This window comes from Gallinula chloropus, assembly GCF_964237585.1.
Source record: "Gallinula chloropus genome assembly, chromosome: 2".
NCBI lineage: Eukaryota > Metazoa > Chordata > Aves > Gruiformes > Rallidae > Gallinula > Gallinula chloropus.
Window position 1 is genome coordinate 127,109,560 of NC_140086.1, and position 26,225 is coordinate 127,135,784.

General features: G+C 41.3%; 1 protein-coding gene across 1 annotated transcript in view; it reads right to left on the reverse strand.

Moving 5' to 3' along the window:
- CREB5 (cAMP responsive element binding protein 5) overlaps window positions 1–26,225 on the reverse strand; it is a gene marked incomplete at its 5' end in the record, with an annotated part of 249,996 nt that overhangs the window by 193,101 nt on the left and 30,670 nt on the right. Inside the window, 3 exons of the mRNA XM_084280315.1 lie at window positions 3,861–3,982; window positions 13,275–13,368; window positions 16,446–16,517. Of these exons, the coding sequence (XP_084136441.1) occupies window positions 3,861–3,982; window positions 13,275–13,368; window positions 16,446–16,517 (288 nt within the window). The remainder of the gene's footprint in view (window positions 1–3,860; window positions 3,983–13,274; window positions 13,369–16,445; window positions 16,518–26,225) is intronic.

Consider the following 26,225-nt stretch of genomic DNA (forward strand, 5'->3'; position numbering starts at 1 on the left):
TTTGGAAGGGCCTGCCTTTAATAAACCCATGTTGACTGGGCCTGATCACACGGTTGTTGTGCATGTGCTGTGTGATAGAACTCAAGATGACCCATTCCATGATCTTCCCTGGCATTGAGATCAGACTGACAGGCCTGTAGTAGAAATAGTAGAAAACATTCCTAGTATTATTTTCCAGCTGCTATAACATACCCATCATATAAGATACACAATTTGAGTGGGAGAATAAATCTGTTTGCAAGCATAACCCATTACAAATGCTTTGGATACCTAATGCTTTGAGCAGTGTAAACCTAAAACCTGCAGCTAGTAGGCTAAGATGGCCATCTGATCTGCCAGCTCTGCCTGCCTTCCTGAATTGGGTTGCAAATTTTGTCTGGAGCAGAGCTGTCAATTGCTGCCTGCCTCAAGCTCCTAAAAACTTCAATATTTACACTTTTGCATGTGGATATACAATACAGGTCACTTTTACCTACACATATTTTCTTGATGAATTTGGAAGGTAAGATGCTTGTGTCAGGAAAAGTGCGATTAAGAGGATGCAGAGACCATCTTTCTCATATGCTGATCAACCTGTTTATTGCTGATCTAGAGCATCCTCTACATTTAAGGAGTAGGACTTTCTCAAGCAGAGACTTGCAGCTACTATTTGATGGTATAAGCAGCAGAGAAAACAAGATAAACTGACAATCTCACTTCCATTTATAATTTTTCTTAGTTCAGGTTCTGGAAGTCATCATCATCATCATTATTTGAGCCCACACAGAGGCTAGCCCAAGTATACTGTAGGAGACGGTCCTGGATAAGATTTATCAAGCATGGAAAGCAAAAAGTTACACTACTCCCATTTTACACACGGGCAACTATGGCAGATAGATAGTAAGAGATTTGTTGCTAGGATAGTAATGCAAGTGCTTTACCTCAATACTATCTTTCCAAAAAGGGTGCACACAGTGTTCCTGAAACCATGTATTTAGTGCTTCACAGATAATTTGGAATGTTACCATTCCACATAACCAGCTTAATCACAACAAATTCCCATGGATTATCCATGGACTCCCGGTCAGAAAAGGGGGTGGGGGGGAAAGAAAAAGAAAGAAGAAAAAAAAACCCCTGCAGATAAGTGGACTTTATTATTTGAGTTTTCAAACTATGACTCTCAAGGAGGGGAAGAAGAAAAAAAAAAAACAACCTAAAAACTGGTTTTCTCTTACAATATTTCAGTGTCAAGCTGTGTGCTAAGCCACAGCAATATACTAAAATAAACAAAACTATTTCTTTCAGAGTCCAGAGAAATTAACACAACCAAAAATAATTTTTGGAAGACTTTTCTGAGCCGTGAGTAAGATTTCCATGCAGCTAGTCTTAGCCTCTAAGTGTTGGTAGGTCTGTTAGGACAACACTACATTGGGCTCATATTCCATGGGCAGGCTGTTAGAAGCATTTCGTTAGCGATAGCTGCAGCCAGAGAAGTCCCTTTCTGTCATGGCCTTTGTCTCCTGCATTTGCGTAAAGCCCTACTGGGGCCCACTTCAGATTCCTATCTGACAGTCAGTCGGTAATGTAAGAACGAACATACAGCAGACTAATTGGAAACACAGAGCAAATGTTACAGGTTAGCTAGCTAGCAGGACTGTTGCCTTCTTTTTCTTCCCCCCCCCCCCTTTTTTTTTAATTATTTCCTCCTCCCTCCACCCCCCACCCCCCCACCCCATCACTGCTCCCTGGAGATCACCAACGGCAGCTGCAGGGCTTGAGAGGAGGAGGGCAGAATAAGACATCCAGAGGCCATTACAAAAAATGGTATTATCAGGTAACCTGATGCCCTTGTCTAGGTTTTAATCAGATTGTGCGACTACCCCTTGTGAGCTGAAATGGACTCTGCAACATCAAGTGTTGCAATCTGTGGGGTAACTGCACAGAAGTCCACATCAGTAGATTTCTCCTCATCTAATACTGCTGCAAAACAAACACCACGCAGAAAGAACCACTTAGGAATCCTCCAATTCGCAAAGAAGTAGGAATGTACAGAAATGTTCTCCTTGATTTTGGCCAAGTCTTCCCTCTGCAGCACACAAGAAAAAGTACTACCAAGTTAAATCTAAAATTAGACACATTTATCTTATTACGTCGCTGTTTCCTAGCATTCATCCTGCACACAAAGCTGGGGGGGCAGAGGGGGGTCAGTCTAGGCTATTTTCCCAATCCTTGGTGAAAACTTGGACTCTCTCACATTTGGAAATCCTTTTTCCTTGCTCAGTATACCATGCCACAGCCTCTCTCCTCTTCTCTATTTGTCGCAGTCTTGTTCCTTACGAGCCGCAAATAAACCAGCACTAGACTCCCTTTCCTTTAAGCCAAACCCAAACCACTCCTGGACTTGTGCTACATGCCTCGCCTCCCATTCTGCACCTCAGCAGTCAGCTTTACCTCTTTTTTCCAATAAGCCCACTTGGCTCTTTACTTTGCAGACCTCAAGATCCCTAAATGCTGATACCCCCAGATTTCACGAGACCCAGAGGCAACACACAGACCTCGCACGTACGAATTTTCAGCAGAGCAGTGATCACCAACAGGCAAAGCACATGACACAATACAGCAGCTCTAAGAAACAGTGCCTAGAGAGGAAGCCCTTGCATTTGGAGGCACAGACACTGCAAAAGGCAAAATAACAGTGAGGCAAGCTAAGGAGAAGTGCCCTCTGGCTTTAGCACCACAGATCCTTCCTGGCTGCCTTTTCCTACTTTTGGTCTGTGGTGCCGGTTGAATGTTCAAACCAGACACACAGAGATTACCATGAGAACTAAGCCAAATAACAGAGTGTTCAATAACTGGGGAACTCCTCTGGCAAGGGACACATTACCTACGAAGTCCAAGAGCTGCAGAAATGGGAGAGGGGAAACCAAAGGCACAAAGGGGAACATTATGAAGGGGAGGCACTGGGCGGGTTGTTAGAGGGCTGCAGGGAGCAATATGTTCCTATAGGAAGCCCCACATTACTCATGAGTTTTAGTTTTCAAACACAGCCAGAACTTTCGGATGCTTATTTGAAAAGTTAACATTTCACACATTACCTCTTGCTGGCCTCTGTAGCACATTAAGTGCTTTTAAAATTTCTTGCAAATTTTAACAGCTCTTTAGGATCCCTCAAAACACTCTAACAATCTTTGGACATAACAATCAGAAGTACATTTAACCCTATACAATATGGCCTATATAAATCAACCCAAACCTTCAAATACTGAGACTAAAAGAATACTAATTGGAAATACGATATGTTATCTACTGGGTATTATGAGTTAAAGTTTCCCTCTTCAACATGAATACTTTATGAGAAATACAGAAACACGATAAAGCTGGTAATGATGACAAATAAATCCAGGGGCCCAACGTGTTGCAGAGAAAAGAACAAAATGGGGGAGGGCAGTTGTAGGTTTGGGGTTTTTTTTTGTGCATGTAAAGTAAATGTCTCCTCATATCCAGTTTTCCCTGCAATGTATCTGAGCGAGTTAGCAAGCCTTACTTCAAAGATGATATACTTTTCCCAAGCCTCTCCCTCAAGAGGTGTGTGGTTTATATTATAGTTTACTTAGAAGCAGAGACTTGGAATCAAACGCTGGCAAACACAGTTACACACTTTTGAAAATTCAGTTCTGTTTTTTTGTTGGTTTGGGGTTGGGTTTGGTTGGGGGTTTTTTTGCCAGCTGTTTCAATGCTTTAAAAAGCATGTCACAACTTAGAGTGCCATCTAGTTTCTAACCAAAAGGTTACTACCAGGTACTGTCTGCTATCACACAGTGTCCTTTAATGTTTCAAGGAACCAGAGTGGGGCAGGAAGGCTTAGAGGTGCTCACACTCACCCTTTTGTTGTTCTCTTCTTCTTGTGCCTTCCTAAATTCGTGCTCTAGGGAGCAATCAATGTCGTTGAAGAGGCCCACTTCCTCACAGTTCTTCAGAAAGCGTGTTGGTGTCGGAGTCTGATCTGAGAATACGACAAGAAACGATCACTAATATTTAGTATTAAAAGGAGAGGGAGGCAGTGAAGTAGTCTTTCAGGAAAAGAGAAGTTCTAGCTAACTTCTCCATGCCTTCCCACCCCTACATCATTAAAAACAAACCATACAGCACTGAATTTTGGCACTATGGACCGCAGGCAGGCAGTGCTGGCCAACAGTGTCCAAAAACAGGCAACAGTTATCATTCAACCAGAAAGACAGTTGCCCAGAGGTTTTATGGGGCACATAACACAAGTGCATTCCCTGAAGACGTGCAAATGGTCATCATAACTGCTAATAAACCTCCTGCAGCAGGTGCGTGCAAACCAATGCACAGTGCACATCATAACACACATTTACACTACAGCATGCAGGTAACTGCTGCAGACACACACCAGTTAATGCCTTCAAGTGCTTGAAAACCGCCTCAAACATACACATACTTTGGAAAACACAGAAGGTTCACCACAGTGACAAGAAGTTCTGTTTCTAACACAATTTTTGTTTCTAACACAATTTTTAAAGAAGGAGCAAAACGACATTTAGAAAAGGTATGAAATGTTATATTTTGACCACAAAGAAGCATCCTTGTGTGTTTTATACCTAAAAGTGTTGATAATGCATGTAAAGCATGAGATTCAGACTCAGAAGTTTTTTAATACATGCCTTCATCTCTAAGAATTTTTTGCCTTCTCAGAAATGGTAAAGGGAAGGACAGAATTCTCTTTAATGCCAAAGGCAGGAGGGCATCAAGAAGGTACAAAGTTTTCAAACTTTTCAAAAACCTGCAAGACACAAGCTAAGATGTGCTGTGGGCTGTACTTTCAGTGATGTCCTCAGCTGTCTTTCTTCAGGAACTGAAAAAAAATCAAGCTGAAGCTTGGAACCAAGGACTCTGCAAGGGTCAGCTCGAAGGTACCTAAAATCACCCTGGAGTGAGATCTTAACTGTTCCATCTCAGCTTCCCCATCTCCCCCTGAAAATTACAATACAGAACTGTATTAGCAAATGCGTGGAAGAGCCTGTATGCTCCTATCAGCTTTACACACATTAAAAAATTTTAAAAAATAATAAATCCTCATTTGAATGTTAGTTTCTTCTTCCCAAGCCCCTATTCCAGTTCAGGCTGCTTTGTACCTAATTCTGTGGAAAGACTGGACTCATTCTCTTGAAAAATAATCTTCTGCATAGTCATTGACAACCACTCTATTGTTTGCAATTCATTCTTTAAAGAATAAAAACTCTGTCATACTAATCCCAGTTGCCCATGTTGGGCCAATTCTGACCTCAGAAAGAAGCTTCCCACTTAGCACAGAGTTCTGGAAGAAACATTTGGTTTCTTGCACCTAGCTAAGATAGGTCAATTTTCCCCTTACAAGGAACAGTTACCAGACACAGTGGACTTTTACACGGTCAGCGTAGAAACACACAGCAATCCCTTAATGTACAGCAGCACAGAAGCAATGTGTATAAAAGGAAATGCAGTTTTCACTTGGAAACTGATTGGCATGATCAGCCACCTCCATTGTAAAGCCAGCCAAAGCCAATTTCCACCTGTATCAGGTGTGGTCCTACAGGTTTGACCTTCTCAAGTAATCCAAGGGCAAACACACTTGCTTGCTGATGGAACATATTGATACAACATAAAAAGTAAGCCCTTAATGTTAAAATTCTGCTTTAATTGTTTTGGCTCGAACATTCTACTTGTGAGCTTAAAGGAAAAAAATCTCAAGTGTTTGGGAATGCACTCATATTTATCTATTACTTTTCACAGCTAACTACCATACTATCAGAGCCAGAAACATAAGACTTTCCAAGAATCTTGCAAGAACTCAGGGTAAGGAGCTGAGCCAATGAGGTGCTGACATTGATGGGAGCTGAGGACAGTCAGCACTTTACAGGTCCATATCCTAAATAAGTCGTGCCAAACTAATCTCTAGGATAACCTCACTGAGCTCAGTAGATTTACACCAGAGTTGTCTTTGGCCCTTGGACCGAAGTTTGCAGTGAAAATGAAGCGCACTTAAAAGCGGGAGAAATAGATTTTATTTCCAAAAAGGATTTAGTACTTAGTGAACAACATGATTGCTCTGTAGAAAAACCAAGATAACAATTGCCAAGGCTTCATGGACATAAAGGGCGTGTGAATATTTGAATGTGAGGCAAATATAGGAAACACTTCATTTTCAAAAGTGATATATCCGTATCAAATAAACACAGTATCAATTTCTTGACCAAGGTGAGAAATTAGGGTTGCTTACAGAAGTTGATGGCACCACTTTCACTAAAATCAGAAACTTTAAAGATTTATATTTTTTTTAGAATATCTTGAGTCCAAAATTTGGGGGCAGGGCAGAAGACACTACACTAATGTAGATAAGGTCTTGTTATTTTCCATCAAGGTATGCAGCTGATCCAGAAATCAGGCATTACTACAACAGGCTACATTAGGTCAGAGGCAACTTAATGGGCAACAAGGTGGTGATCACGCACAAACAGCATCTATTCCATGAATGTTAGACACACCCACAACACATACACACAAAAAGTTATCTCAGTGAAGTAAATCCATTCTAACAGTGAAAACAAGCAACCCTGAGCAAAAATGTGACTTCAAATGTGCAAAAGTCTCATTGGTGTTTCTCTACACAGGCTGTGTAGTGTTGTGGTGCAGAAACCTGCACCACAACTGATCTGAGATATCAAGTATGTTGCCTACAGTTATCTTTCCAGTTGAGTACCATGTTATCTAAAAGCATCAAAACTGATAGCTTAATGACACTATTTACCCCACCTATGTAATGACAAGGTGATCTTAAATGACTACCTTAGTCTGCCCATATGGTTACTGTAGTTTCTGTGATCCAGAAATCAGACTCATTCACAATGAGATTTTGTTAAAACAGACAGCCCCTCTTTCCTCCCAGTCAGGGAAGGAACACTACCAACCACCCAGCCAGCCAGATATAAATCGAGGGCTGCCTTTCTACATTATAATACTTCATCCTTCAACATTCACAGAAACCAGAAGTCCACAAAATCTCTGTGTTTGTATGAGAGTAGATCTGATAAAGATCTAGACTTTAAAATGTTGAGACTTCATATAGTACAGTAGTTACATTGCAAATACACTGCACTCACTGGTTTCAGGACTTGAGGGCTATCAAGTCCAGTACACTTTCTTTGCTCCTGAGGCAACAGTTTTGCCTCTGCAAAATGCCAGTTCTCCCTCTTAACACCACAACAATTCTTTTACCTAGATTAGGCAAGCCTTTGTGTTTTAATTGGGAACAATATCCCAGAAGAGACCCTAGCGTAAGTTATACATTCAGGTCTCAGAGAATTAATAAAATATTCCTAATTCTCAGCACTTAAAAATGTGTTAATAGTTCCAACAGCTTGTGCCTGACCTTGTTGGTACAAACAAACCTTTTGTTGCTATCACCAGCGCCCACAGCTATTGCAGGCTCACTGAGAACAGGGCTCTGATTTGTTGTACTTCAGCAACTGGATGTGCCAGACCCATTTGGACCAAAACTCAGACAGAGCTACCACCACTCTCGGCATTCTTCCTGAGGACACACGCTACTGTAGGAAGCTGTCCTGCAGACATGCTGTTCACCACTCAGCCCAAGCTTTTAATGTCCCAAGCTGAGTTTTGAACTGGGCAGCTTGGGACAGAGGTCTGTCTGGGTTAACCTGAGGTATCTGCCTATTAACACTGACCAGCCATCCCAACCCAGTAAACGTTGTTCAGCATGTAAAAATCTGTCCATCCCTAACTGCTGCCAGAACTAGTTTACTACGGTTTGAGGCATCTACCTCTAGACACCTGTCACTTCACAGGTGAACTTGTGTCATCCTGACAAATACTTAGGAAGTTATTTCTCTCACCTTTACCACCAGGTTGAATGCAGAACATGTCAAGCTTCAAACCAGGTAATGAATATTTCATTTAGCCTATTACTCTGGTGAATAATCAGCCTCTCTGATGACACAGCCATAGCCAGAAAGGCTGCAAGAAACATTAAGTTTAAATAAACCTCAAAAATATAAGTGGACAACATAAAGGCCCCAGAGCAAGATCAAATGGTCTCACATGTGCAGATCCCAAGTCAGCCTACTGCATCTTACAGGAGAGGATTTCATAAGCACTCAGCAATCAGGTTCTGACCAGAACTTGATATACTGAACGTATTTTTGCTGCTGACCGTTTTGAATACCTGTCCTCAGCATCTGAAGTGATGCTTGATTCTCCAGACTAATTGAAAAATATATGCTATAAGGTAACAGGAAATCTGAAATCTTCAGTAAAGAGATCCTACTGCATATACGTTATGTTTGACTACACAAGTTTTGTTGGTTTTGTTTTACTTGGGGGTGTTTGTAACTACTGAAATAACAGTCTAAGAGAGGACACTCAGTCTCAATATATAGCTCTCAAAACAACAGCCCAGGAAATATCACATTAGCTTGCTGTATAGAGAGTTTATTTTAATACACTTTGTAAAACTATCTTGGATCCTAGAGCTTCATCTCTCAAAGAACTAATAGAAAACTTTCAAGCAGGATACTGGTTAAGAAAAAACTGGAAAACCAAAGGACAGTTATGTGGAACAAGCTTTCTTTTTATGGGGGGAGGGGGAGAAATATCAGATGCAGTAAGAGATAACTATCAGCACAACTCCAAAGTCTGTAACTTGATCCTTCATCTTCTTTAAAAAAAGAAAAAGGAGAAAAAGAAATGTTTAGTCTGATGTGCAGTAATAACAGGCATTTGGCTTGTTCAGCTGCAGGCTCTGTTGAGGTTATATACTTACCCATGTTATACTTTCACACAATGATAACAAAATCAAAGTACTGAGGCTAGCACTGAAGGGCTGCCCATCAAGCAGCCACAAGGAAAGAGGAATGTTGTCCTGAGCAATTCAAGAAGGTTCCTTCCTTGATTTGGCAGGTTACTTCCCAAGTGCACCAAGAAATTCAAGGTCAGAACACCGCAAGCAAATGATGGAAGAGAAGAGTAGGAAGAGATAAACCCAGCTGTACCTGGTAGAACTGCTCTCACCTGGGGGCTCACAGCTGAGGGATCCCAAGAACTTTACTGCTTAAAGACACCCTGTTTAAAGCACTGGTTTGATTTTCTGTGGGGGCACACATACTGGGTACAGCACAGCTTTAAACTCTCAGAACCTGACCAGATGAATTTTAGAAGACTTTTCATTTTATTGCTTGGTAAAGCAAGGGACACAGAAGCAAACAAGAAATCAAACAAAATCATTTTTGTTTATATCTAATAATTTTGCACTCAACAAAAGTCATGCCTAGATAAAATTCCCTGGATAAATATGGATTACAACAGAAACATAAGCAGAAAAAAAATAAGCTAACCAAGGATGCCATAGGTTACCTCACTGACACAGACATTACCTGGGAAAAGTAATACACTTGCACTGCTTATAGCACATAGCCTTTTTCATCTGGAGAAGACTCTTTCTGTCTCTACAGTAGGCTTTACCACTAAAAATCTAGAAGATTGGATTTCAGTAATGGAATCAGGAAGAAATATGTTTTCTTCCTTGAAGAAAGAACAATAAAGCTGGTGAAGGGGCTAGACCACAAGTCTTATGAGGAACAGATGAAGGAACTGGGAGAAGAGGCTGAGTAGAGACCTTATTACTCTCTACAACTACCTGAAAGGAGGCTGTGGTCAGGTCAGTCTCCTCTCCCAAATAACAACAGGACAAAAGGAATACTCCTCAAGTTGCATCAGGTGAGATTTAGAGCAGATATTCAGAAAAAAATATTTACCAGAAGGGTTATCAAGCACTGGAACAGGCTGCCTGAGGAAATAATAGAGTCACAATCCCTGGAGGTATTTAATAGACAACTAGATGTGGCTTTCTGGGACACAGTTTAATGGTGGACTTGGCAGTGCTGGGTTTGTGTTTGGCCTTGATGATCTTAAAAGTCCTTTCCAACCAAAATCATTCTACTATTCTGTATAGGCCTCTCCTGCCTGTGCCAGCAGCACTTCTGAAAGGACTTCCTTCCCCTATACTGATGGTAAGGTGCCACTTCTTGTCTTTCAAAAGTTGATGCAAAAGGAATCTCAGTGTCCCCAAAGTTCCGTTCCACACAGCTTTTAGTACTTACCTGGAAGGAACACTCTGTCCCACGGACGTTAATATTTTGGTGTTTAAACAAAAGCTTTGACACACAAAACTACAGCATTTCAAAGTAATGCAATATTTAGTTAGCACAACAGCAGAGATGACATCTATTTCAGTCAACCTAACTACAAAGCTTCCTGCAATGATGACTAGCATACACAACTTAGACAAGATATTCTGTGTGATCTCAAACAGCTCTGTTTTGGCTGAGAATTATGGAAATTAAAACTGTCGATGACTCTCTATCCATACGCATAGCAAAACTTTCTCATTAACAAAACTAAAATACTTACACAAAAAGGAACAAACAGCATTAAGTTAGAGATAGAAAAAGGATTGTAATGTCAAAATATCAAACAAAAGAATCACTTGTAAACTTCCCTTCCATCTATACAGTCAGAGAACACAAAGGTATTTAGTGTATGTATGTGCCTGGAGTTTCTGAATTAGTTCAAGGGTCACCGGATTGAATAAAATTTGATCTTTTTCAGTCAGCATGAAATATAGTTGAGCTAGTTGATGACAAGGAAGCCCTTGGCTAGACATACCCAGTAAACCAGGATAGCTCTGATAGTTTCAATCTGGTTATGGCACCTTGTTTATTAAACACTGATTCAAAAACAACATATTAAAAGGTAGTATAAAATACACTGGGAAAAAGGAAGAAGTCTGACTTCAAGGCAACGTAATAAAAAGGGAAGAAAACCCACCATCCTCTAACGCTGCATCTGGCTTGTTAAAGGGCAGTTGCTGCTGCAATTCTTTGAACCTACTGGTGACAGAAACTGTTTTTTCAAGAAAACCCCAAACAGTTAAATAAGCAAGAATTAAAAAAAAAAAAAAAATTAAGGAAGACCTGAAGACAAATGTCTAAGAGAAAAGTCTGTCTCTTTTCCCCATATATCATTAATTTTTCATTATGAAATCTAAGAATAAAACATCTTAAAGTTTAAGGTATTTAGATTTCCCCGGGGTTTAGGTGGGTAATGAAACAACTATATTTCAATGTCTCTCTGCAGAGAGTAGATGATCTATGATGCTTCCAAACTTAAGGACTGAAAAATGCCAAACAAATCCACTACAGGAACACAAAAAGAAAAATAACACAGCAGCACCAAGCCGCCAGGCCATTTCAGTCAGGTGCATTTGCAACAGTCTTCGCTAACACATGCAGCTTTTTACTCCTTCATTACTACAGAGGATCATCACACACGAAGCACAAAGGATACATCCCTCAGCAGCAATCTTGGAACTTTTCTGGCCACAAAATTCTGCGTTTCTATATACCTAGTTGGCTTACTGCAGGTCTAAGTGTCCCACTACTTGTGGTAGTGGCGGAACCCATCAAAGCTTTTTGCCTGGGAAAGGAACTCAGTGGAAGGAGCAGGGCAACTAAATCCGTTACCAAACATAAATAGAGCTACTCAAGGGGCACTTTTTAAAAACTAGAGATGGGTAGGTTTAGATTAGACATTAGGAAGAAATTCTTCATGATGAGGGTGGTAGATCACTGGAACCGGCTGCCCGGGGAGGTGGTGGAGGCCCCATCCGTGGAGACTTTCAAGGTCAGGCTTGATGAAGGTCTGAGCAATCTGATCTAGTTAAAGGTATCTCTGCTTACTGCAGGGGGGGTTGAATTAGGTGACCTTTAAAGGTCCCTTCCAACCTAACACATTCTATGACTCCATGATTCGGCTTAGAGGACTCCTGATGGCAGAATACCCTCCTTAGGAACTGCCCTCGAGCAAAAGTCTTGCCAAACAGAAAGTAGTAACAAAAGCCAGTGCTTTCACGGGGTGGATGTGCCCAGAGCACAGAGGACTTGGAGCACTTACACTGCCCGAGCCCACGGCCAAGTGTAAGACCAGCGTTTTCTCACTCTCAAACACAGGATTTTTCAGGCACGGTTGACATTCAGGCACTTTACAAGCCCTACTCTTCAATGTGCTGTGTGCTGTTCCTTTCTAAACTTAGTCCACTTAGGTATTTTCAAGTGTAAGAGGAAAATAAACTCTATCTGGGACAAGGTCTGTCTGATTTCTCATCGGTGCCTAAAGTACACACACACACACAAAGCCTAAATCAAATATTTGCAAACAATTGCTACACAGTTATGATTTTCATAAAAATGGAAAAAGTTTATCTATAAAGAGTTTGCTTGAGACCCTTTAATCATGATGTATTTGCACCGAAAATAGCACAGTTTACCTTGAAGAAGCCCATTTCAAAAGATAAATATCAAGCAGTGGCTAATACACACACACACATCTGCATCTTAGCTTTTTTCTACAGTTCTTTAAAACCTGAAAAATCCTAGTGATATTATTATTATTAATAATCCATTACCATTGCCCGAGGAATATACACTACAAAAGGGAATAGGAGAGGAGAGAAGGGTAAGATTAAGTCTAGCGTGACCTTACCCAGCACTCACTGAATGCCAGCAAGAAGCCAATGTGTACAGGAGTACAAAAAATCTATGTAAGAAAAAAGCTACCTAAGAAACTAAAGGATGTAATTGCACATAATACCGGGTAAACTCTATGTATGATGGGGCAAGTGCAGAGAGAAGAGATGGTTACCTTTCGGAGGATAGACTACTTGACATTACCCACTGTTGTACCTTTCTGGTTACAGTTATTTACAGTGGGCAGGTCTTGAGCCACCATAAAAGTGGCTTATATCACGTGGTCTGTTACAGTTGCTGAAGTGAGCCTGTCAAATGTAAAATAGTGAGTCTTACAGAAGCAGTACAAATGCACTTCATTAACACGCTCACTGCTGGGCTCCCAGGTGACATGCGCTTAAGTGCCTGTATTTCACCGGCATGTTGACACGGGAGTCAGTGATAGAGCTGCCAGCATGGCTGAGGTTCAACAATTTCTCTCCCTCTCATGCCAAACCTGTGGGAAGGCATAAGAATGGCAGCTGTCTTTCAGTTCAAAGATATGCATTCTAGTTTATTCCATCTCTACTTGTTATTTAATTGGAGATGAGCCTTTTAAAACCAATCTTGGAGGTATTTTGCCAATAGCTTTCCAGTAGGAGTCATGCTTTCAACATCATCTGAATAGTTATCTTGACTCTTGAATTCGTGTCTTCTTACCTGATAACATATTATCTGTTTTTATTGAAGGAAACTTCAAAGTCATTTCATGTTTGTGCCTGTGAATCATCAGATGATCCTCTGTTGGAAAACGCTGTCAGGCAAACAGAGAGAGAGAGAGAGAGAGAGAGAGAGAGAGAGGAAGAGAGGGAAAAAAAAAAAAGAAGAATTTAATTCTCTAATAAACTTTTGGCATTGGACAGAACTTAAAAAATGAGAGAGAGAAAGAAATGTATCCAGCTAGAAATGCGTCCAAATGGCACAGCAAACAGAATATTTGAAAATGCGAGTATGAGTAACAAATAGCTGTGCTCTGCTTAGAAATGTATTCGCTGCAGTGCTCACTGGGGTTGCAAACCGCAAGGTGTCATGCAGTTTGCTTGAAAAAGTTGCAGACCAAGTTTTGGATTCTAAGGGTCTCAGGCACCCACTCCAGCTACCACAGCCTCACAAGTCACCACGTGCCTGAGGATCTGCAATAACCACTGTGTTGCGTATGTTCTTAGCCCGCAGCAAACGCAAAGCAATATGGCATATCTTAAATCACTTCACTGCATTTTTCTGCTTTCCTATCTTTCTGCAACCTGTATCTGCTGAGCAGCATCAAAAATAATCAAATAAGCCAGGCTTATTTGAAAGTATTCAGGCAAAATGCATCTTTAATTTTGGAAACCTCTGATACTTTGACTGGATTCCAAGTGGCGATGCAACGGTGCTCACTGCGTAACTATTTATGACCCTCTGTGATACCAAATTAAATGCCTTGTCAAGCAGAGAAGGTGGAGAGGTGTGCTTTGTAAGAAACTAACCAGCCGTTTTACAGTCTGGTAACAGACTTCTGCAACAAATAGCTTGTTTTGAACAAGACAAAGAAGAGACAAGCTTGAATAAAATGTTCAAGCACTTGCACACTTGGGCTCCAAGGGCAGACTGGTTCTGTTCGGTTTCCTTCATGAGAAGGTACATACACAGCCCTTTGCAACAACCTACTGTAATAGTTTTAACAGAGTTAGTTCAGGACTAGCAAAGGCCAAAAGTTGTATCACCAGGGCTTGAGGAATAAAAAAATAATTTTAAAAGCAGCTTTTTCAAGCAATATAGGAGACTGTGAAAAACTGGCAATAACAGAGTTAAAGTGACTTAATGCTTTCAACACAGTGTATTCCTGGCTAAGTGACTTTGCTTGTGGCTATAGTATAAATAGTTGCAGTATGTTACACCTTCTGAGAACCTCTCTAAGCCCATAGACAAAGCAGCATAAATAACCGGAATGAATTCTCTGGAAAAAAAAAATCCCAAAGACGTTTTCCTCACTGTGAAATCCTGGTTCATTGCTTACTCATCTGGAAGAAATGCAGCGCTAGAAATTTATGTTAAGAACAAAGGAAATATGTGAAAGACCTTGCTTAATGAAATTGGGGTGGGGAATCCATGTTTTGTTCTCGTGAAAATTAATTTTCCTTTACGGACACCACACTCTGTCTTCAGGGTGAAACCAGCCATCATACAGAGGGCATGGGACAACTGAGGAGAAGCTATTCCTCCAGCCCAGACTTCTCTGTCTTTTTTGTAAGGCTACTTTCTTCCTTGCACAGAAGGTCAACTCCCTGAGCCCTCAATACACATCACACCAGCTGACGGAGAAGCCACTCCCCAGACAGCTTAGCTGGATAGCAGCGCTGCGCGCTCTGCTCCTCTCAAGTCCTCATTTACAATAAACAGAGGTCATGTTTTGAAATGGGAAGTTAAATGGTTTTTAAGATGAAGTCAGACCTGCACTGCTCATCTTTCCAAACTGCAACAGCATACAGCCAAACCGTCTCTCTGGACACCTAAATGAGCTTGCTTGGATCAGCTTCACCTCCACTGAGGAAATTAATGGATAGCTGACATAAAAACACTCAAGTCCACTGATGTGAGTGGAAGTTAGTTTTAGGACCCAACAAAAAGGTAAATAAAACTTGACTGTAAAACTCAGATTCTTTTATTCTACCTCTGTGACAGAATGGTGAAAATGTAAGTTTGCATGTGGAGAGCTGAAGGGACAAGTTCTTGATCCAAGGGACAATCCAAAAGATGCATTCTGACACCCACAGAAAGGCTTCTACCTAGTGAAACAGCAAAACTACTCAGCCAGTTGTTAATCAGAGACTTCTCCCTTTCCTTATACCAGATCTTGGCGAAATCAACACCTACACTCCAGTAAGGGTCACCTATCATTCCACCAGAAGGACCTAAAGGGTTGTAAAAATACTGGCCAGCTGCAAACTCCCAACAGTTAAAGCAGGGAAATATTACCCTCATTAGGAGAGGAGGGCTCTGGGAAAGGGGCAAGCTAAATCACTTAAAACAGATGCATACAGGAGGCCTCCAGCCAAAGCCCAAAAGATGCCCTTGCCTGAAGATTTTACAAACTCTTGTCACTAAACAAAATTAGGGTTGGAAGCATCACACACGGAGCTTCCCTCATTGCTGCAGGGGGAACTTCCCTCACCGCAGCAAAATCATTGAAAAAACACATAAATCCCAATTCAAAATCCTTGTCACTTCAGGGTTTTTTAAGAACATTAAACATCTAATGTTACAGGTCAGGTTATACCTTTAGAGACACATGGCAGATCGCCAGTGAACAGGAATCCCAAACATACATCCTCGGACAGAATTTATCTACAGGCTGCACTTTCTATAGAGAATATTTAGCAGGAAGATACCTCAAAGATTTTCTAAAAAAATTAACAATATGATTGTATTTAAGTATTAAAAATAATAATAACAAGGAGGGTTACCACATCCAATAGGAAACACAATATATTATATAATACATCGTACTTCTAAGCAAAACAGACAAATGTGTCCTGCCTAGCGTGTCTTCTCTATAAAAGAATTTGCAATACCTGGCTTGAAACATAAGGCTTGGAGATGAGAGGGGGCACAGAAGCAGCTTGAGAAGCACTTTTACCATCTCAGTTTTGACTGGATGATATATTTGCTTTAAATATTTTGTAATAGTTTCTAGTGGGGTAAGGAGGGAAATGAGGGGGGGAGGGCTTTAAAAAAACCCCAAAACCCACACATTATTATTATTAGACATGTGTTAATATATCAGGAGGCATTATACAAGCCAGAGCTAGTGCTGAGGACTCAATTAATATCACCGCTGACTCCACTCACCTGTGAGCAGCCTGGGGCACTGCAGACAAAAGGCCTCTCCTGCTCCAAGTTCATCTTTGATTCCTCATAAATCTACATGTTAAAAGGGGGAGGGGGAAAGAAAGGGAACCTATGAATATATATGGTCTAAACTTCACACATACATGCAACATACAGTCATCATGGTTCGCGCTTTTATTTCAAGCTCCCAAAACGGACCAGAACAAAGATTTCATCCTCAGAGCACTAAATTTGCTAATATTCAGCAGGCTCCCTGTAGTCTAAGTCCTTATTGCTCCTTCCTGAGCACATATTTACTTTGAAGGAAGGAAAAAAAAAAAAAAAGAAAAGAAAAAAGAAAAACCACATTAAGCTTTCACAGCAGAAATCTGCCTCAGAAAAAAGCATATGTTCGGTGTTGTTATTAGATAAGACCGTGTCTGCTCAGAAATATCTTGAATTAAGGGGTTTTACCTTTCCTTCTTCAGTTCCTGCTGAACAACATTAAAACCAGACGTCTAGGTTACTTCTGAGAAAGGAACCCACTTTTTGAAGTTCTTCATCCATACTGTTCGATATTAATAACTTTAAATACATTACATACACGCTCTCTATACACACAAGATAATTGGGCGTCCCCATCCTTTAAAAGGTCAATGAGGTCCTCAGGAGCCTGAGAAATGAAGTTTTGCCTAAAACTGCGGCTGCCCCACAGCAACTCCAGTCCTGTCACCTTGAACTGAAATGTGGGGGAGAGCTCCTGTGACTCAGATAAAACTGAGGGAGAAGGAAACATTCGCCTTCAGAATGCTGTAACGCAGCTGAATTTGAGTCAGTATTATGGCAGTGTCCCTGACCAGCATCACCGAAACCAATTTTTTAGTAACATTATAGGATGTAAAATTAAGAAATCACCTCTTTCAGAGATGTTTTGAGCCTGTTGGTATAACTGGCATTAGCAGCTGACCCGCTTTAAAGCCCAGCATGTGACTTCTGCTCACATCATGTCTCAATTCCCTTAAAATTCAGCCTCGCCAGAGCCCCACTTAGACAAATACCTGAGCTGTGGTTGTGTGATTTTTTTCATAAAACAGAGAGAAATGTCTTGGTGGAGAAGTAGAATGTGATTTTAAAACTCAAAAAATCCGCAGAAGGACAAGTGCTAAAATTACTCAGGGCTGTTGTCTTCTTTTAAGCTACTTACAAATCATTGCTTCCTATTATCAAGAGTATCTTTACAACCCTTAACACTCATTGTTTGGAAAGCTTTATTTTCGGAAGAGCTGTTACCATCCCCTGCAAACAATAAATACACTGTTAACCTGAACATCAGCCTGGCTTGTACTTACAGCAATTGTTTTTAGTGCCCTAAGTTTTCAAGAAAATCCTCAAATTTTTGGATTATAACTTTTTAATTAAAACTCATCCTACTGGACTCATTAGCGTGACAGGATATTTTCCTACTTATGACCTGAAAAAAAAAAATTAAAAAGGCATCAGAGCACCCTTTACTTGACTCCTCTGTCTCCCGAAAGCAGCATCCAGAAGTGAAAAATTTAAATTTTTATTTGCCCTTTAACCCACACAAGGATACTACCCCCTAAAGGTGATAATTAGCATTAACTGATTTTCTTGATGTGGACATCCCTACCAACATCTGGCCTGAGACAAGTGATTTATTGCACCAAATACAATCAGGTGTCAAGAAAGACCTGAACTCAGGACTTACCTATCTATCCACGCACGGCTAGAACTGAAATAAGTAAAATTGTACCTAATTTACTCCTTTAAGATTATTCATATCCTGTTTTGATTTAACTTACAGCCATGTTAAACTGAAATAGTATACTCATAATCAGAAATGAAAGAGTATGTTCACATAAAGGCTTCTACTAAAATAACTAAAGGTGTTAAATTACTTCTAATTTCAGTTATTTCAGTTCCAGACTCTGCGTAGACAAGCTCTTCGGAGGTGAAGCAATAAAAATGCTCTGAAATACGCTATCCTGTCTGAAAGAAACAAGCAGCAGAGAGATAACTGGCTAAACAAACAAACCCCCGCAAAAATAAATGCAAAACCTCCAGCTAAGTTTGATTTTTAAATCCACCTCTATTTATGGGATGTGACCCCAGGATGTTGCCTTTCCTAAAGACCTTTTCACAGAAAGAAAAGGAAAATAAGAAGGGAAAAAAAAGAGATACGTGTGGATAATGAAAGGCTTTATCTGATATCTCAATTACTCCCGCAACTGAAGCACTGCCAAAGGTTTCTGTTACCCCTTTCTCCCCTCCTCGGGGGAGAGTGACAACTGCATTTTCAATAGCAGAACAACGGATGAGACTAAGTTAAAGAAAACAAGAGAGTAACAATTCTGGTCCCAAGCGTCCAAGTGAATTTCAAAACATTACCAGGAATTATTCGGAGTTTGTTTTCTTATTAAGTATTGCAAGTCTAAAACCGACCTCCTTGCCCTGAGCTTAAGCTTTAGTCCCTAAATCCACCAGTACATGCTCTGATACAATTAAATGATTCTCAAGGTGACTAGATGGATAAGCATGGAGTAAACACCAAAACAATATCCTCAACGAGGACCAGAATCTTGCGTGTGGGGACTGACTGCAGGAAAACACAGACTCGGGTTTTATTCTCAGTACTTTCAAAAGGTGTCAGATTCAACCTCCAGTCGTTTGCCACAAATGTACAAGCAACTGCTGACTCCCAGGAGAATCACTCTTTCTGGACTATTTGCCAACACCAAACTTAAAAAGAAAGAAAAAAGAAAAGTAATAATTCAGAATAGTTGTATCATTCATGCCCTCTGGGATACTGCCTGGCACAACATGACCCATGAAACGTGTTCCCAGATACAATACAATGCCCTCAAGACAAACTGCACCATGCAGGATCCATGTTTACATGCGATGCTATCACCGCCAGCTCAGCCGGTAGCACTGTGCACCATGCTACAAGAGTAAATGAGTGAAAGAAGCTGCCTGCTGCCTAAGGTTTTTCAGAGGGTGCCTGGTGCTCGGCTATCACAGCAGCAATTCAATCTTTATGCTCAAATGTGGACCAGAAACAAGCAGCCAAAAAACCTGGGCTGTGAGCATGACCTTCCTGCGTCCCCCATTCCCACTGAGCTCCACAAGAGCTGCGGATGCACAAGCAGCGCAGGATCTCACCCCAGCTTTGCAGCAGGATGGGGGTTCTCAACCACAGAGGGTTTTTTGGTTGCACGTGGAACAGTTTGCATGGCATCTTTCTCAAGATGCAGGTGTGCATCCCCCATCCTTACACAACCCCTGGCACACAGCTCGCTTCACGCAGCTCACGTGTGTCACTGGGCCACACAACTCACATCTCCTTTTTTTCCACAGTGTGTGCAGGTGGTTCAGCACACATGAAGGAAATCACGCAACCAATGGCCACACTTCGACTTCACCTAATAAAAATAAATCACAGCAACCTTTCCATCTAAAATAAGGCGCTTATTAACCTCTGGGATCTTAAAAATTCAGGTTACACTCATGCACCTCTCAGAGCACTCCGTGTGACTGCCACGATTAATGGGCATGAAGAATATCAGGCAAATCTACGATGACTGAAGGTTTAAAAATCACTCAGGCCTGATTTTTTTTTACTTCAATAGATTAATTTATTGCAACTTTCTGACCTCTTCAAAGAAATAAACAAGGATTATAAATATAAGCGAGCACTAATATTGAAATGTCAGGATTAGTTCTGATATTATTAACAATAGGCATGAGTGCGTTATGCAGCAGAAAAGGGGGCTGAATTTTAATAGACATGTTAACAACATCTGTCAGCATTTATTGCCCTATTGTGACCATGTAAAGAGCCTTATTGGCAGAATACATGAGCGAGGAAATCTGCTATGCTGTTGTAGCCTGCCATTCTCCTGAAATATCACTCTGCTTGGGAGGAGTTGAGGTATTCTAATTAGAAAAATAAATAAAAAAAATAGAGAAGAAACATAGAAAGACTTCTCCAAGCCATGTCACATGGAAGAGAAACAAGTTCTGCAGCAAGCCAAGATTTTCTTCCAGTCCTTAACTTCTCCATAAGATACTCCTAAACATTTTTTATTATAATTAATAAAACTGAAGCCCATGGTGAGGAATGCAAGAACATAACAAAGAACTAAAAAGCAAACAAAAGAAGCAAACCCATCCTCAGGACTCAGCGACAAACTACATCCCCTCTCAGCAGCATCCAGAGGGAAGTACCCCATGTCCTCAGGCTCCTCCAGGAGATTTTGCAGAGCCCCACAGTCATCCTTTCTGAATCAGAAAAATAGCTCTAATAACTAACACCAAGAAAGCATGCTCTTTTCTGTCTCACTTTCTCTCCCCCTCTCCCCTTTTTTAAACTCAGCAGTAATCTTATTGCCTTACTGGTAAAAACATCAAGCAGGCTTGTTTCCTGTTTCAATGTTATTCTTGAAGTGGGCTGCAGTACGAATCTGATTTTCATTGGGCTATTATTATTTGCAGCTGCGTGACCTTTTTAACCCTCTTTTAAAAGTGACATTTCAGCCTTCAACCTCAAGCTGTCTAAATGTTGCAAGGTTTTCAGTCCTCTGATTAACAGTGAAAAAAGAACCGATGGGGATGTGTATCCTACAACGTGTCTTAATACAGGTCAGCACAACCATCCCGCCATTTGCACAATCAAGTAATTACACTCTTATAAGCAACCTGCTTGCTGAAATTAATCACCTGGGCACATGCTTGCGAGACAGGTTTCTTCAGCCTGGTGTGGCCAAGGTCTCCAAATACAAAACACACAGTCACTGGGGTTAGCAGAGGTATGCGGAGACTTGAGCAATAAATGAAGCATCGCCTGGTTTTCAGGGTCACGGCCGCAATGTATAAAGAAGTGAGAGGAGACGTGGTTATGGTGTGCTTGTGGATGTTGAAGAACGCCATTGGCCTAGGCAGCATTTTAAACTGGTGGCTAGTCGGTACAGTGCTGTTTACGGATAATTACGGTGTTATTACAAGCGCTATTAGGACTTGTTGGTTTTGGAAGTGTAGCACACGCAGGGTTAATGCCTACGGTTGTTCCCAATATGTCCTTGCATAAGCAAAGCCAATTTTAAGTATGATTGTGCTGAAAGGCAGCGTGGTGTTTTTCATCGGCGTGGACTGTTCGGTGGAAGTGCTTGTTTTCTGAAACCAGCATCACGCTTTCCACATGCACACATACAGGGCTCATTATCACGGCCCTGCCCGCTTCTGCTGCTACAACGAAGGGTCTGTCAGCATTCCCATTAGAAACCCCCCCTGTTTCAGGATTAAAGCATTTCCAAATGGTTCTGGATGCTGGAAAGCAATTTGTGTCTGGAGTCCCCAAGAAGGCCTTTAATGTGATGCACATTGGAGCTGGGGCTCGAGCCCTCACTGGTACCCCAGCGAAGTTTCTGTGATTGCGTTTTTGACATTTATATGTGGAAAAACACTCAGCTTGGGCCTTTATTCGTTTGTTTTAAAAGAAGAGAGCCCCATAAATCTTTAGGCAGAGCCGAGTGTTCCCAAAAAGCGGTTGATGTGTGAATTGCCTCAACAGCAAGCAGCCTTTGGTCCTTTCCCCATGGCAGGCAGCGCTGCCACCCAGCAGCAACCACCTTCTGTGTGGCATGGTGGGGTGCCACACCATCAGTTAGCCCTTTATCACCTGTAAAGTCGCTGGCCACTGTCATGCTTCAGGATCATTTGCAAACAGAGCAGCAAAAAGATTCTTGTTTCATGCTGCCAAACATGCTGGCTCTTTTTAAATGGCCCCTCGGTTTGCTTACTACCTGCCTGAACAAAGCCCAGTGCTGTGAAGGTTTTGTCCCATCTCTCTCTTCCAGGTATAACCTATTAGCCTCCAAATTAGTGGAAGGAGAAGGGTGTTTTGCTCCCCAGCTCAGCACTTGGCTGCCAAAAAACAGTGTTTCTGGGAAACCAAATAACTGCCACCTGCATTTCTTCTGCTTCTGCTTTCTTCTCAACAAAGCTGAACTGGGGATAACTAAAAAAAAAATAAGGGAGAGAGTAAATTTCAAAAAGGAACATGAATGAACTTTGTAAAAACGCTGGATTTAAAGGGGGCAAGTGTGTGGCATAGAAATAGGGGAAGGAAGAAGCCCAAAGGGGCTGGGGGCAAGGAGCCACCAGTGGAAATGGATAAGAAAATGGAAGTGAGGACTGTAAACCACTGAGGACTGATCTGAGGAAGAGGGAGTAAAAGGATACCTCTGAAAAAGAAACTCAAAATAGAAAGCAGATGACCTACTGCCTTCCCACGTAACAGCAGCATGAGAGCCCGACACTGCTTATCATCCCAGCAAGATAGAGTATTTGGTAGAGGGCACAATTTGTCCTCTACACTGGACAAGCTGTATCTCAAGACTAGTGAAAAAGCAGAAGTCTAAATGATTGCTTCATGGGCTTTCCTGAAATGGAAAGCCCTCGTGGATTTACATGGCACATGGCTACAGGATTTGCTGTTTTATAGAAATGGCCATGGGGTTATTAAGCACAGGCAACAGAAGACAAAAAAAAAGAAACAAAATAGAGGTGAAAAGTGAATTTAAACTAAAAACAAACAAAAAACCCTCAAACCCCAGCACTTTTGAAAACAGTTCATGAAAGTTATCTCAGCACAGAAATATTCTATAGGAGAAATCAGATCTTTATAGGGAAAGATGGCTATTACTTCAACTCTGGAAAAACACTTTGAGGAATAATGTGGTTATTTTGCACTCTGCAATTGGCCAAACAGGGCTGGCCTGACCTGGAAGCGTCCCAGGTTTGTAGCTCTGCAAGTGTCCCTCACTGATGGCATTTGCAGAACAACCCTAATACCTGCTCTCCCTAGTTCCAAGCCTGAAGTGACACGGGAGACCAGGCTGTAACCTTGCCGGCAGCGCGGCGGTTTGCCTAACAGAACACGCAGCCACAGCAGCTGCAGCAACACAACCGCAGAGCCCAGCAAGGCAGGGAAGTGGCACCACTCAACAACACGCGTTTCGCAACCCGACAGACAGAAACGACACCTGTATCACTGCTCCCTTTTCCCTACACGCAATTTTTCCGCTAGCTTTTCAGTGCTGGAAATTCAACAGCTACCCCAGAGCTACCGAGGTAAAGCCAGTGTCTGGGTCAGTGGACTTGACCTGCCAAATGTTGGGGAGAACGTTGAGTGTCTGTGGGGAGCCAACCAGCATCCGAATTTCACATTTATCTCAACAGGAATGAACACTGTCCTTGCTCTGTATCATTGGGCCTTCGGCCTAAGTGCTCATGTTAGAAAGCTAAGCAAGACTTGAGGGTCTTGGCAGGGAGGAAAAGCAAGCCAGCAAAGGAAGGGAAAGGAGGGCAGGACTATGCCAAAGCAGGATCCAAACAAGTGCTTTAAATTGTCTGCTGTCAAAAGGACTCTCCACAAACTATCTCAAAAAGCTTCAACACTCAGATTTCTTTGATCGTATGCATGTATGAGGGGAGAATATCTGCCCTTAAGTCACTGTCCATCTACAAGTTGTTCTGCACAAAGGGAGGTGGAGGAACTGCAAAACAACTGCAGTAACACAAACGACAGGAATCTTGCTTCAAGAAACAACCACTAACAGCATGTTAAAGGAAAAACATATTTTCTCTGTTCTTTATGAGCAAGTCTTGGCTTCTCCCTGCTTGGGACACAGTCCCTTGGGGCACAGAATGCACACACAGAAGTTAAAACCACCATTAGCTGAAATCAATATTTACTACCAAACTCTTGAAAGATTTAAAGGAGAAGATACATGCGGAGAATGCCATTCCAGGTTCTTACAGTCATTATTAACATGGATCTGATAGCACCCACACTCCCCCACTACTAATTTTTAACACCTAGCACTACATTTAACAGCACTACAGTCTAATATTTGATGCCCTACCAAGTTGCTAGTAACACGATAACGGTCTGCTTAAAATTATATCTACAGTTATTTTCCAGGCAAAGGGATAAAAAAGAACAGAAGATGCTTAGCCTGTCTGCCCCAATTTTCTCTCATCTCCCAAAGGTTAATAGTACTAAGTAAGGTGGGTCCTCTGCCTCCTGTAAACCCCTTCGCAAACACAGCCCCATTCCCGGAGCAGTGGAAGTCGCTATGCTTCATTGCTTCATGTCAGTGGTTCCCATGCCAAGAGCATTGTCGTGGGTGTATGAAAGAAAAACAAAGAGCCTTCAGATCATCTTCACAAGTTAAGATGGTTCATCGTGCCTATTGCTGTGAAACAGAAAAGAGAAAAAAACCCCAACAGAACAACAACCTACTTCAAGGAAAAAAATCAAGCGTTACATGCTGGAGGAGATCTCCAGGATGCCTGCAAAGGGCAGAAAAGGCAACTGCAACTGTGGTGAGAGTCGAAGCCCATGAAGCAGAGGGTGCCAATGATGAACTCCCAGTAACATCTGGCAAATAAGCTAATCTTTTGGGACTTTCCAATGTTGGCAGATAAGCATGTTGTCCGTCCCTTCAAAGGCTGACCTCATTGCTATCCTTGGGTTAATGGCATGCAAAGCTCTCTGCTCCACTTACTTTTTTCATTCTGCCCCCGCCCCCGACAGTTATTATTAAACACCAAACAACTTTGCCTATTGTTGTAGTTTGCATACAATTTAATTAGGAGTTTTCCCGCCAGGAATAATATTGACTGAAGGTTTTGAAGGGTTGTTTTGTTTTTAAGTGTACTGTAACTGCAGTATGCTAATTGTTTTGGTTTATGATACACAAATAGATAAAAGAATTCACCTACCTTGCATGCAAATAAACACTTGGGTTTCCAAAGGGAAGGAAGGAAAAAAAAAAAAAGAAAGAAAGCATAAAAGATATCCTGGGGGAAACAACAACACAAGGCTGCTTAGCTGACTTTCATACCAGAAGCAGTTAGGGGCTTTAACACAAGCTTTGAAAATTCTGCCAGCCCAAATTTTCCTTCTGGTTTATTATATAAAATAAACCCTACACCAGAACTCTGCAAACCAATTTTATATATTTTATGGATTAAACTCTGCAATTCTATATATTTAAAATAATTATAAATTAAGGCCAATCTTGCTTTTTACTTTTTTCCCCCTGCTTTATATTTAACATAGAACACAGCTTAAGACTTTCATTGCATAGAAAAATGAGGCCATTAATAAACCAGCTACAAGCCATTAATTATTAACTTTCACCAATTTTTAATTACATTTTTTAATTTTTTTTAATTATTATTATTGGAAACTTATCTCTCTTAGAAATGACCCAAAAACTCCCGAATCAAACCTTCCACATTCACTGTTCTTAGTATAAGATAAAATCCTCTGGGGTAACAAATCTCTGCTGAGAACACTGGCAGCTTGCATGTCCCCTCAGGCAGTGCTCAGCACTAGAGAGTCTTAGACATTACAAACTAAGAGCTATTCTTTTCCGCCCTAACAAATCAAGGGCAGGCTGATCTGCAGCACTAAACTTCATACCTACAAAGCTACCAGCAGTCCAATACATACATCTCACTGTACTATGCCAAGCTTTACTAACAGCAGCACAACAACCTATTTTGGCTAAGTTTCATTTGGATTTCAGCTTATCCATACATTCTTAGGAATACAAAGATGTATACTGTTAAAATAGCTTCATTAAAATAAGAGGGTTTGAGTTTTGGAAGCAGGTTAAATCCTTGCTCTTTGTGTTGAATATAGCACAGTGCGAATGGACTTTAAAAGGGCAGGGAGCACGTAAAGCAGTAAGCAAGGGTTTGCTTGAA